This window comes from Amphiprion ocellaris, chromosome 18, assembly GCF_022539595.1.
Source record: "Amphiprion ocellaris isolate individual 3 ecotype Okinawa chromosome 18, ASM2253959v1, whole genome shotgun sequence".
Taxonomy (NCBI): Eukaryota; Metazoa; Chordata; class Actinopteri; family Pomacentridae; genus Amphiprion; species Amphiprion ocellaris.
Window position 1 is genome coordinate 3,933,260 of NC_072783.1, and position 14,040 is coordinate 3,947,299.

The 14,040-nt window shown below is 36.9% G+C and overlaps 1 protein-coding gene across 4 annotated transcripts; it reads left to right on the top strand.

Moving 5' to 3' along the window:
- Window positions 1-2,978: 2,978 nt before the first annotated feature.
- Window positions 2,979-12,832, top strand: cbx1b (chromobox homolog 1b (HP1 beta homolog Drosophila)). Of its 4 annotated transcripts, none has more exons than XM_023298638.3 (6): window positions 2,979-3,162; window positions 5,700-5,781; window positions 6,085-6,241; window positions 6,393-6,546; window positions 11,148-11,242; window positions 12,151-12,832. In XM_023298638.3, the coding sequence occupies exons 2-6, from the start codon at window positions 5,727-5,729 to the stop codon at window positions 12,290-12,292; spliced, it is 603 nt and encodes a 200-aa protein (XP_023154406.1). In that variant the 5' UTR covers window positions 2,979-3,162; window positions 5,700-5,726; the 3' UTR covers window positions 12,293-12,832. The 4 variants fall into 4 exon arrangements, with proteins under 4 accessions (XP_023154406.1, XP_054860588.1, XP_054860589.1 ...); XM_023298637.3 differs by having other exon boundaries at window positions 2,980-3,173; XM_055004613.1 differs by lacking the exon at window positions 5,700-5,781 and having other exon boundaries at window positions 2,979-3,173.
- Window positions 12,833-14,040: the final 1,208 nt, after the last annotated feature.

Below are 14,040 nucleotides of genomic sequence, written 5' to 3' on the forward strand. Positions count from 1 at the left end.
CCTCAAAATGTATACTTGTGACGTTAATTGGAACAACAGCAGTTACTTTAAATCAATTTCTGTTTTGGAATTGATTTTAGGATCCTTTAATTGGTTTATGAAGCCCTTAATGGTCTTGGGCCTTCCTATTTATTGGATTTGTTTTGTCCTATGAACTTTCTAGGACCCTCAGGTCTGCTGGTAGTGGCCTTTCAATCAAATCAAAAACCTACAGTGAAGCAATGCTTTGCTTAATATGGTCCACATCTTTGGAGAAACCTTCTCAAAGACCTGAGGGCAGCACAGAGTGTTGAGAATTTAAAAAACAAACTCCTGACCTACTGTTCTAAACTGGCTTTTATTTTTTTATCCATTTATTATTACTCTTTATCAAAACCAATTTTATGTAGTCATTCCTCTATTTATGTATTTACGTATTTATGTTTGATTGCTTCACTTCTTCTGACTGTGTTATAGGGGGAGCTGGAGAACCCAGGCACAGACACAGAAACTGGCAGACAAGTGAATAAAGGAAAGAGTTTTATTAAACCAGATAACTAAACCAATACATCAATGGAGAACTGAACTGGGGGGACAGAACTAAACCAGACTACTCAAAACTCTACAAGCAAATACTACGTATACAAAAACAGAAGTCTACAAAACTAAACAGAATTAAAACTAAGCTAAGGAGGGGTGTTGACAAGATGAGGGGAACTGACAACAGAGGGGGAAGACAGGCTTAGGGAATCCAGGGGCAGACGGAGACGAGACAGGAAAAACAGGCTGGAGACAGAAGCAGGGCTGGCGAGAATCTGGGAGAAGAACAGAGTCCATGTGGGGGAAATCCAGGGGGGGGAACCAGAGTCCAAAAGTGAGGAAGCAGCATCTCAGTGGAGATGAGAGTCTCTATGATCCAGCTGAGCTTTATATTGCAAGAGGTGACTGTGAACAGGTGAATGGAGTGAACTGATTACTGCAGCTGACACTCATTGCAGTAATCAGCAGGTAGCAGAATGCAGGCAGGTGAAGCAGGGAGAGCAGGAGAGAGACAGGAGAGAGAGAGAGACATGAGGAAGAGGTGACAGACAGACAGACAGACAGACAGACAGAGGGAGCCAAAGAGAGACAGGTCAAAACAGAAACAGATCAGGACCCAAGAGAGAAAGAAGGAAAAAGAGGGAAAAGGAGGAAGAAGGGCAGAGGCTGAAGCAGGGATCATAACAGATTGTGTTATTTTACTTTCAAAATTATCCTGCCTTATGTTTCCTCATTGCGTTTTTTTATGACGGCATTTCCTCAGTTCTACAGTCCCTGTTTTCTTGAGTCCTTCATTTAAAGCATAATGTTTGTGGAGAAGGGTTGTTTTTATTGTTTTATTGCCTTTTTTATTCCTTTTGGTCTGTAAATCACTTTGCGATACATTTCATTTGTTTGAAGCGTGCTGTACAAATAAAATCTGACTGCTTGATTGATACATTCTGTATAAATAACAGTGGCTTGACATTTGTCCTACTAAATAAAACCATGAAAACAGCATGTTTACTGTAATAATTACATCCAGGGGTTAATAAATGAATTAAAACAAATACAAAAGTACAACCTGCACCTATCTCCCATCCCATATTCATTGTTTATAATGTTTATATTGTTCATGTTGTCTATATACTGTATATATGGACAATCTCATGTGTCCTTCTGTTGTTTATGCAGTTTATAGTGTTTATACTGTTCCTCCTGTGTATATATACTACATATGTGTCATAGCATTAATACTGTTCATCCTGTAGATACTGCATGCATGTCATAAGGTTTATACACATCATGAACAGTGTGAACAGTATTAACTGCATATATGCTCCATGCCACATACTATCCATTGTATTGTCCATACTGTTCATGCTGTACAAAAACTGCATATATCTCATTGCATGAATACTGTTTACACTGTCCATGCTATCTATACTGTTTATACTGTTCATACCACTATTATTCCTTACCTGTAGACTTACATTATCTGCTGTACATTGTTTCCTCATGTACATATTCAAATATTAGTGTGTTCATTCTATTTATGCTATAACATACTGCATATATCATACTGTATATAATGCACTTTTCTGTTGCTTTAGATGTTTAGATGCTACTGCATATTTATATTATCATTATTATTATCATTGTTATTACTATTAATATTGTTATTATGTGTTCTCATATAGATATATATATAGACACACACATATATATTCTGACATTTTCTGACATTTTTCACCTTTTCTGACATCTTTCACATTTTGCCGACATTTTTCACCATTTACTGATATTTTTCATCGTTTTCTGACATTCTTTAGATTTTTCTGACCTTTTTCACCATTTTCTCACATCTTGAGAGAAATCTTTTACATTTTTTTAATATGCATGTACATATATGTATGCTTTTATTTTATTCATTTTATTTATTTTACTTATTTCTATCTATCTATCTATCTATCTATCTATCTATCTATCTATCTATCTATCTATCTATCTATCTATCTATCTATCTATCTATCTATCTATCTATCTATCTATCTATCTTATTGTTTTGTTCTGGAACTGGTGCTCAATACATTTTTATACTGTGTATAATTGTGTTTGTGACAAACAAAGGTCTTGAACTTGAACTATTAGTATTATCAGTAGTAGTAGTATATTTTCTTACCCTATATAGGATAATCCTGGACTGTTTGGGCCCCCTGAAACAGGGGCCCCTGGTTAGTTGCCCTGTCTGCTCTGATGTTCCGGCCATTGGGATTCATAAAGTGCTTCTCTCTGTGTTTCTCATGCAGTCAGTGACGCTCCGTTCATCCGCTCCTCGGTTTGCGCACATGCTGCGTTCACAGATCTATAAAAGCTGCGCGCTGATCCGCGCGTGCTGCTGCTGCCCTGCTGATTGAATCCACACGGTCCTCTGTCGGTGAAACTGCGCCTGCGCCGCTGCCGCCAACGGCCGCTCTCTCTTCTTCTCTTGTAGCAGACGGAGGGGCGGAAACGGCACGTTTGGCTGTAGTCAAGCTAGCGGCTCTGCGTTTTGACAACAAATCAACACAAACAGCCACGTTATCACTGTAGAATTGCGACACAGAGGCGGCCGAGTTGTTTTTATTTCGGTCCGGGTGGAAGTTTTTAATAAACATTTAAACTGTAAGTCATCGGTGAGTTGATTTTTCCCCTCCTCCTTCCAAACGCGTTGTTTCGGTAACGTTTGATTGTGCACGTTAGCTAGCCGTTACTGCATATTTTCATTGATGAAACCGCCTCCGCGCTTTAACGTCTAGTTCGGGAGACACAATACGTGCGACCATAAATCTGAATCATCGACAGACAGACATCCCTCAGTGTGTTGCATTAGTTGATACCGCCAAAACAATATGGTGGCGACGAAGGCTAGCTGCAAACTGTGGTTCCTCTCCGGGCTTTTGTCGCGCGCTGTTTTTTTTCTTTTTGCCAGCTAACGTTAGCAACAGCCATGTCTGTGATGAGCACCGAGGCGGTATTTTACACCAGAACGATGTTAATTTAAAGTAAAGCCCGGTTTATTTCACATTTAGCCCTGCGTTTGCACATGCTGGTGTTTGCCGCCGCCAGGTGTTGCAAAGCGCCTGTTGTTGATGCTGCCATGAACGTGTGTCCAGTTTGTTATTAACCAGCAGGATGATGAACATTAGGGGTCGACCGATGTGGTCTTTATTCAGGACAGGCAGAGAGCTGCAATGATTAATCGGTTAGTTGTCAACTATTTTAATAATAGCTCAATCGATTTGAGGTGTTCGTTGATAGAGAAAAAGTGAAAGTCCTCTGATTCTCGCTGCTTAAACATGAACACATCTGGTTTCTTCCTCCTCTGTGACAGAAAACAGAATATCTTTAGGTTGTAACAAAACAAGGCATTGTCATCTTAGGCTTTAGAAAACACTGATTTACATTCTTCACCATTTTCTGACATATTTCACCTTTTTGCTGACATTCTTCACCAATTTCTGACATTTTCTCACCATTTTCCAGACATTTTTCGTAATTTTCTGACATCTTTCGCCGTTTTCTGACATTTTTACCATTTTTCAAACATTTTTCACCTTCTGACATTTTTTTTTAACATTTTCTTACATTTTTCACCATTTTTTCTGACATTTTCCTGACATCTTTCACCATTTCTGGCAGTTTTTTCACCATTTTCTGACATTTTTGAAATATTATCTGACATTTTTCACAATTTTCTGCCATTATTCGTAGTTTTCTGACATTTTTCATCGTTTTTCATCACCTTTTTCTAACCCTTTTCACCCTTTTTACCTTCTTCTCCATTTTCTGACACTTTTCACCATTTTCTGACATTTTAAATATTTTTTCTGACATCTTTTACCATTTTCTGACATTTTTCACCATTTTTCTGACATTCTTCACCATTTTTCCGACACCTTTCACCATTTTAATTACAGCCCCAGAGAAAAACTACCAGTATTTAGAACTGATTTGCAGGGAAAACAATAAAATACTGATGTAAACATTCATAACAACATAAACTATGACATCAAATTGCATTTAAATGCTTTCATTTATTTATGTTTCACATGTGTCTAATTAAAAAAAGTGACAAAATGTAAATCCTGGTTTAAACATTTAAAATACACAGACTGTCACAAAAGTTAATAAAAATGGTTTAATCTATGTTTTATATACGTATAATTGGAAAAATAACTTTGCTTGTGATGTGTAACTAATCAGATAATACAGATAGAGGCATTAGAACCAAAGTTGAAAATTTTTGAATAAATTAATTTGATTTGGCATTAAGTTTTTATGTTTTTAGGAATTTAACAATTCAGATAATAAAAATATACTGTGAATTTGAAAACTGCTCGATATGGGATTTCATAATCGTCCAGGCCAATAATTGGTCGACCCCTAATAAAGATGTACAGTTATCTTATTAAAGGTGATTGATAATTAATTTGATTAGGACCTAATTTTTACTCTCCACTGGATAAACCTCCCCTTAGAGATGTAGTGAGTTTATACCATGTTCTAAGGTTAATGGTACATGGGTTACAGTAGGTAATGCAGATTAGACAGAAATCTCTGAGAAGTAAAACTGCAAAAAAAAAAAACAACAACAATAAACTCAATTATTGAGTTAATTATCAAGTACTTTGATAAGTGACTAATTGGTTTGAGGTTTGTTTTCAGAAAAAAAGTCTAAATTGTCTGTTTGCATCTTGTTAAATGTGAATATTTTCTGTTTTCTTTCCTCCTCTATGACAGTAAAATGAATGTTTTTGTGATGTAAACAAACACTGATTGATATTATTCACAATTTTCTGACATTTCGTTGCCCAAACGACCAATTGCCTTTTTGATAGTCGACAGATTAATCAACAAGGAAATTGGATGGATGGATGGATGGATGGATAGATGATAGATGGATGATAGATAGATAGACAGATAGATGAGTAGATGGGTAGGTAGGTAGGTCGATGCTTCATTAATCCTGAGGGAAATTGGAAACCTATTACTCATCATTTGCAGCCCTACAAAGCGAAGCCCATATTGCGTGTTAATAATCTGTATTGCCTCACGTTGTCACCCATGTATCTGTTCACTGAAGCCCATTCTCCAATGCTGTTTTCTCCTCTCTACCACATTGACCGCCGCTTGCTACCAACAATGTTGATGTTGACCAGGAACCTGCTGGTCCCCAGGTCTACCTGATGAGTATGAGCCTGACTACAGAGCCCTCTAACGATGGTCCCACTGTTACAGAAGGTTTTACACATCATTACTTTTCTAACATACATTTTCTCTGTATCACTTGTCGTTGTGCGGTAAAGGTGTGGTGCCAAGAATCAAGAGATGAATACTGTATGTGGACAACGTGGCACTGTACATGTTTGTGATCCATGTGTACTCGGCAGACACCAAACGAAAGTCAACGTCTCAAACTCTGCCACTGAGTCTTAACACCTGCAGGCAGAGGGAGTTTTCACTTTCACGGCTCTGAATTCGTTGAAAGGTGTGTGTCTTCCCGAGCAATAACTGTGTTCTCATACCACGTTTACGACCCGACAGAGAACAAAATGACTGCAGTCGAGAAGAAGGACAAGAAGCCAGATGATGTGCCAGAGGAAGAGGAGGAAGAGGAAGAGTACGTGGTGGAAAAGGTCCTGAATCGGCGAGTGGTGAAAGGCAGAGTAGAGTACCTCCTCAAGTGGAAAGGCTTCTCTGAGTGAGTGCTTTGGGAGGGTTTTTCTGAACTTTTACCACCTCTTTATATTTAATCTCTAAATCAGGTAAACGAGAAAGAAATGAGACACTGACAGGGTTAACCAGTGACTAAGTTAATGATTAAATAGTGCATTTTGTGCTTAAATCTGCAGTGAAGACAACACATGGGAGCCTGAGGACAACTTGGATTGTCCAGATTTGATTGCAGAATTCCTGCAGTCCCAGAAAACAGCGAACGACGGAAAGAGGAAGGCAGCTGGAGATGCAGAAGGAGATGAAAGTAAATCAAAGAAGAAAAAAGATGATGTAAGTCCCAGTTCTTCAAATTTACTGCTGCGGCACCAGAAGAACATTCATGTCATAATAATGTACTGATGATGTTCCATAATGAAGTAATACATTTAGTGTTACAGTGTCACAGTGAATGAAATGTCGTTAGCTTTGTAAAAAAAAAACACAGTAGTTATGGAAGAGGATCTCGAACCTGTTTAGATTTACCATTAATTGTGATAGTATTTAGATTGAATAAACATCCTTCTGAACCCCAAAACCCACATTTTCCATTTAAAAAATCCTCCAAATCCTCCACCATTTTCTGACATTTTCCACATTTTTTTCTGACCTTTTTCACCATTTTGTAGAGTTTTTTTTTTTTAAAACAATTTTCTGACATTCTTCTCCATTTTCTGACATTTTTCACAATTTTCTGGTATTTTTCACCATTTTCCAGACATTCTTCACCATTTTCTGACATTTTTCGCAATTTTATGACATTCTTCACTATTTTCTGGCAGTTTTTCACAATTTTTCACCTTTTTCTGACATTTTCCACATTTTTTCTTACATTTTTCACCATTTTCCAGACATTTTTTTTTTTTTTTAACAATTTTCTGACATTCTTCACCATTTTCTGACATTTTTCACCATTTTTCTGACATTTTATAGGCCAAACAGCTAATTGATTATTCAAGAAAATAATTGACAAAATTAACCAATAATTGTAATAGTTGTTAATAATGGTTTGTTGCAGCACTAGTTGTCATCAGATGCGTGACTGTCTCATTTACACTGATTTTTTTCTCAGTTTTCTTACATTGTCAAACGGCTAATAATTAACAGATTAACTGACAATGAAAATAATCATTAATTACAGCCCCAGAGAAAAATGGTCAATATTCAAATTACACCAGAAACTTTATAATCAGAAAAAGGTTGGTTCTGTTGGGGAAAATAAGTTAGAATATATTTAAACTGATGCTGTTTCATCAGATCACGTCTACATGCTTCATGCAACATTTACAAGACTTTATGTTGGACTGAAAAATTAGCCCAAAGTGAAGAAAAATGGGACAGGAGCAGAAATCGCCAAGAAACTGTTTGGAGTTCAGAGGCTTCAGTGTTCAGCTGCAAAATACAGCCTTAGTGTAGACAAACAGAAACTCATGTCCCACTTGAACGCACCACAAAGACGACAGCTGACCACCAACATGAACGGATGTTTTAAACCTGCTCAAGAACACAACCACTCAGTAGTTTTTGTAATATGTGACAGTATGTCCTGTAAAACGTTCCTGTAATATGCTTGTGCAAGAACATAAAAAAGAAAACATAGACAAATAAATCTCATTTGATCGACAAATTCTGAGATGAGACATTTTTCAGTATTTCATGTGGGAAGATCAACAAAAAAAAAACAGAGTTGGTTAGTTGAAGACTTGTGGCAGCAGGCGTTTATTGTAGTTCAGGTAAACCTCAAACCTCATTAATGGATGCAGCTATTTGACTTTTTATCATGTGAAATGCCCACACCGAAGGCTCTCATCACAGGTCCTTATTGTGCTGCAGGATGCTTGTTTCCAAACTGTGTGGAAACTCAGATGCGTCTCTTCAGCATCAGTGGGTTCCATCCTCCACATGCAGGAGACCTTGTGGATGCTTTGTATTACGCTCACGTGTCTCCTCTCCTCTTTCCCTCGCGTCTCCTCCTCACATCAACAGGATGTGTGAGAGAGATGAGAGGAAAAGACAGAAGAGCGAAACTGCCAAGCTGAAACCCTTTAGTTCCACAGCGTCAGTCTTAAGCAACGTCACTTACTTGTGATGTGCTGCACATCTGTATCACCTGTCAAAGGTGCAGAATTTAAAGGCTTCTGTGTGGGATACAGCTCTGTTTCCTCACTCTAAGCCTCCTTTTTTACCCCCTTCTAGTGTGCATGAGGTGCGTTCAGGTAATTGGCGGAGGGGGGATGTTTTCCGTGTCGTAGGAGGAGAGGATGCGAGGACGTTAGCATCATAAATAGCATCCTCAGTGTGGTCGCACACGAGAAAGACTCAACCACACACTTGTTTCTCTGAGGTCTCTGAGTGCTTTAGTGCAGTCAGCAAAGAGGTTCATGTGAACTGAATCAATGGAAACAATATACTAATATAATATATATTTTTTTAAAATCATGCCATAAAAGACAATACAATATACAATTCAGTACAGCCAAAAAGTTAAGTTGACTAATAGATTATTTACCTATTTAGTAATCTATTTTAATAATCTGCCAAACATTTGTTGGTTTAACTTTCTCAAATGTGTGAATTTGAGGCTTTTCTTTGTCGTATTAAACAGAAAACAAGACATTTGACTGTGACTGTGTGGAAAATTACAAGCATTTTTCTATTTTTTCTGACATTTTAGTAACAAAAGAATTCGCCCAATACTCATCAGATTAGTTGATCATCTAAAGAATTGCTCTGTAGAATGTACTCTACCGTTCAAAAGTTTGGGGTCATCCAGACTATTCCATGTTTTCCATGAAAGCTCCCACTTTTATCCATGTGCTAACATAACTGCACAAGGGTTTTCTAATCATCAATGAGCCTTTCAACACCATTAGTTAACACAATGTAGCATTAGAACACAGGAGTGATGGTTGCTGGAAATGTTCCTCTGTACCTCTATGGAGATATTCCATTAAAAATCAGCTGTTTCCAGCTAGAATAGTCATTTACCACATTAACAATGTCTACACTGGATTTATCATTCATTTCATGTCATCTTCAGTGAAAAAACTACTTTTGTTTAAAAAATAAGGAAATTATTAGGTGACCCTAAACTTTTGAACAGCAGTGTAAATGTATGTTGAATATAAAAGATTACACTACGATGCATTCAAATAATATATTCCAGATTCCATGATGTTAGCATTATGTCTGTGAAGATTCTCAGTCATCCAGGTCACAGTAATCATAGGAGCTTCAGTAAAAATCAACTGGACTTCTCTTGTAGATTCATTGTTGTAGATGATATTGGCATGAAAATATCCTGATGCAAGTGACAGGCACAACAATTTAGCGTTTTATCCAGCAGTGGAAAAGGTATTTAGATCTTTAGTTCTGTTAGAAGTACTAAAACATTTTCACGATAACACTACAGAAGTCCTGCATTAAATATCCTACTGAAGTAAAAACAGCAAAATGTACTAATAAAGTACTTCAGTAAAATTCCTGGTTTGGCCCCTTTGACTATTATATATGTACATCATTATATTATTATTTAATCTATATTATTAAAAGTGAAGCATCAGTGTGTCAGCAGCATGTTGCTACTTTATATTCAGTTTTATACACAGAGAGAGCAGATAAATCTGATGATTAATAGTCAAGGAGAGAAGAAAAAACTAAGTTCTGGTTCAAAAATCTGTTTATAGTTTTTCTCATCTTCAGTTTTTGCTGAGATACTTCATCATTTTATAGAAATGAAACCATGTGAGAAGTTTAGAGGAAAAAATCAGAATTGCCAGCCTGATTACACATTAAAAAAGTTTTAAAACCACTAATGTTTAATATGCATTCTATTTTAAAGGTTTGTTATATTATCTATTGTGTAAAATGTTCTCCTTAACAGTAACTCAGGCTACAAATGTAGTGAAGTAGAAAGAACAATGTTTCTCTCTAAAATGTAGTGAAGCTGAAGTACAAAGTAGCAAAAAATGGAACAACTTAAGTAAAGAAATACCTCAAAATTGTACTTCTGTACAGTACTAGAGTAGGTGTGCTTAGTTGTTTTCTATGACTGATTTTACAGCTGATCCTGCATGTAGGACACGTCACAACTTCACGACCAATAGCAGTCCAGCACAGATAGAGGTGAACACAAGACAGACCGTGTCATACTTTACACACTACTTCGGAAGCCGTTGTTTGTTTACATTCTTGTTGTATGTCCGTGGAATTCCTTCCTGATGACACCTCACAGGTTGTAAAATATGGTAGGCTCTAATTGGTTGATGATTGATGTGTAGTCTGGCGTGTTTCAAGGCAACAATTTATGACTTATTAGCACCTAAACTGAATTTACAGGATTAAATGTGCAGCGCTGACCTTTGGGTTCAGGTTTAAGATACACAGAGAGGCCTGAAGATTGTTTACCTGCATTGTTTATCTCTGGTTAACATTTAGATCTCAGGGTTTTTTAAAGGCACAAACACACACAGGCTTTAAAGTCCCTCTCTGGTTGTTGATTTAACCCCTAGAAACTCATCATTGTGTATCAAATTTACATGTTTAGGAAACGTCCCACCCTGCAAGTTAACAGGATTGGTTCCTTGGGTTTGTTAAATGTGAAACTGCAGAAGTTTAAATCTGTGTTTTTGAGAGACTGCACCTTTAAGGTGCAAATACTCAGCCATGGTGTTTTCATATTATTTTGTCAACATGTTAACAAGGTAAAAAAAAAAAAAAAAATGTGATTTTTACCCAAGCAGGTCTTTAAGCTTCAAAAACTTGCTTCAAATGCATGTTGACTGATTTCAGGATGCCCCATATACTCTGTGTTTACAGTGTTTTGTTAATTGTTTAGTAGACAGTATGTTCTTGTACTTAATTGAGTCCTGTTGTTGTTGTTGTTTGATCCTCAGACAGAGAAGCTAAGGGGCTTCGCTCGAGGTCTGGATCCAGAAAGGATTATTGGTGCCACAGATTCCACAGGAGAGCTCATGTTCCTCATGAAATGGTGCGTATAGCAGCGCTGGACAGCACAGTAATGTCCACTTTTTGCACAATTCATACCACAATATGTACATGGGACAGCTGTGGTCCCTCTCATATTGAATACAGGTAAATACATGAAATATAGCAGCTAGTTACAGGTTATGTTGTACCACTGTGTCAATGAGATTATTCTTCAAGCGTGTGAATATAGCACAGGATATCTGGAGAAATTAGGACTTCCTACTGCATTTAGGCTGCATCAATAGGAAGTCTGGCCGAGATTATTTCAATTACAGCTTTTAATGATGAATTATAAAGGTCTGGACGAAAGAGAATCACCTCCTACAGTCCTTCCTTAAACCAAATAGTTCCTCATGAAACTGCACGTGTAGCAGCGTAGTATAGCACATTAACAGCTAATTTATGGTTTCTGCATGTGTACTCAAGCCGATAAGCAGACAGTGGATCCACAAAAGGCTCTGTTCATACTACAGTAGGTACATAAACAGAAAAACACACAAACTATAGCAGCTAGTTACAGATTACACAGTACAACTGTGTTAATGTTTGTTCTTCAGGTGTCCTGACTACAGTGTGTGAACATAGCACAGGATATCTGGAGAAATTAGGACTTCCTGCTGTATTTAAGCTGCGTCGATATAAAGTCTGGCAGCAACTACTTCAATTACAGCTATTTCAATGATGAATTCTAAAGGTGTGGATGACAGAATCACCTCCTACTGTCCTTCCTCCAACCAAGTATTTGTTTTCTTTGCACATGCTCAGTTGGTGCGCTGAATTGGCCTTAATTTCTGGACACCTGTGGGTGAAAAACTACCTTTTTTGTTGGGGAATTAAATGGGTCATTAAATATTAGCCTTTTCTAAGTTAGCTGACTTTGTTTCGTGCTTTTTTTTCCCGTTTGAGCAGGAAAAATTCCGATGAAGCCGACCTGGTGCCGGCCAAAGAGGCCAACGTGAAGTGTCCGCAGGTGGTCATCTCCTTCTACGAAGAGAGACTCACCTGGCACTCGTATCCGTCAGAGGAGGAGAAAAAGGACGACAAAAACTAATGGCAGGGGAAAGGGGAAAGGAAACTGTAGTTTTGAATTTCATTGTACTTTCAGCGGGGGTTTTGGCAGCGGGAGGGCAGGAAGGGGGGCCGAGACAAGCAAGACACCATCAGACTCATTCGTCTTTTAGTGTACTATCACTCAACTGATTCTACTTTTATCTGGATATAAACTAAATGTATATATGCTTCAGGTTCGCTCCAATGAAATGTAAAACGGCGCAGTGTTAATTTTCAGTATCCACTCCGCCCTCAGTATCATTTCACAGCTCGGTCAGTGCTCGGTCATCTTGCTATGACATCGTATCAGTGAGGTGATGTTTTTATTTCTTTAGTGTGCCATTTTTAAAAGAAGGGGAAAAAAAGGAAACCTTGGTGCTTTCAAAGGCAAAACTGTACATTATTAGCCGTTTCAATCATGCCTGTTTGGTGTACGGATACGAACCCGTTTCTGTGCTTAATTTGTCCACTAGTAATCTTTGTAGTGTTTTTCATTACGTCTTGCTTGCCGGTTTTGGAGAATAAACCACTTTTTGTTACAGCGCCGTGTCATGTCACGCTAATTTCTATAGGATTTATTTCCTGTTTATTGCTTTAGCATTTGAATTTTTTAATTAGCAACTAATCTCTCAATCAGTCACCCACTTAGGCTGTTGTTTCTGATGTCGATCTGATGTTATAATGAATGATTTAAAGGTAGAGTTTGTGACTTTAATCCGATACAGATTTTGTTTAACCCTCCTGTTGTCTTCATTTACAGGCACCAAAAAATATTGTTTCCTTGTCTGAAGAAAATCCAAAAATTCAGCAAAAAAATTTCCCTAATTTTTTAAACTTTCAGGAAGAAAATTCCAATAATTCCTTAAAAGTTTCCTTTAAAAGTTTTATAAAAGTCTCCCAAATTTGGCCAGAATATTCTTGTAAATATTTTCAAAAAATTAGTACAAATTTTCCAAAAAAAGTGATTACATATATGTCAGTAAAACTTACATTGTTTTTGAAGAACTTTCACATAAAAATCAACCAAAATCCAGTGAAATTCGCTGGATTTTGGTTGATTTTTTTTGTGAATGATCTTAAACATTTTTAACATTTTTTTTTCCACCAAAAAATTTTCAAAGATTTGAGTTGAAATGTTAGATATCAGAAGTTTCACTGAGAATTTTTTTTTTTTCCCCCACATTTTCCAACTTTGAAACGAGTCAATTTGACACACAGGACAACACAAGGGTTAAAGGATGGTAAATCTCCATAGAACTGCAAATGATTTGAATTTATGGCTCCATGATTTGTGGAAAATATTTTTAAAATGACATTGCAAATTGCAAGTGACGCTTCAGTTCAATATTCACTGTGATGAGCTCCAGGAATTAATCAATTAGCTGTCAACTACTACATTAATAGTCAACCATTTATGAGTAATTTTTTTTCATCTAAAATGTGAATATTTTATCCTCCTCTATGACAGTAAATTAAATATTTTTGGGTTTTGTGGATGGTATTTTAAGCTTTGGGAAACACTGACAGACATTTTATAGACCAAACAACTAATCAGCCACAGAAATAATTGTCAATTTCATTGACAATAGGAATATTTGTTTGTTTTAATCCTAATTAACACATTAGAGACCATCAAAAATGAGAATAGTATGAAACCTGGATCATGGCAAATATTTATCTTAAATGTAGCGTTGTCATATGCTAGTTGCATTTTTGATTTGAATTAATTATCAGTTTTCTGCTCTGTTG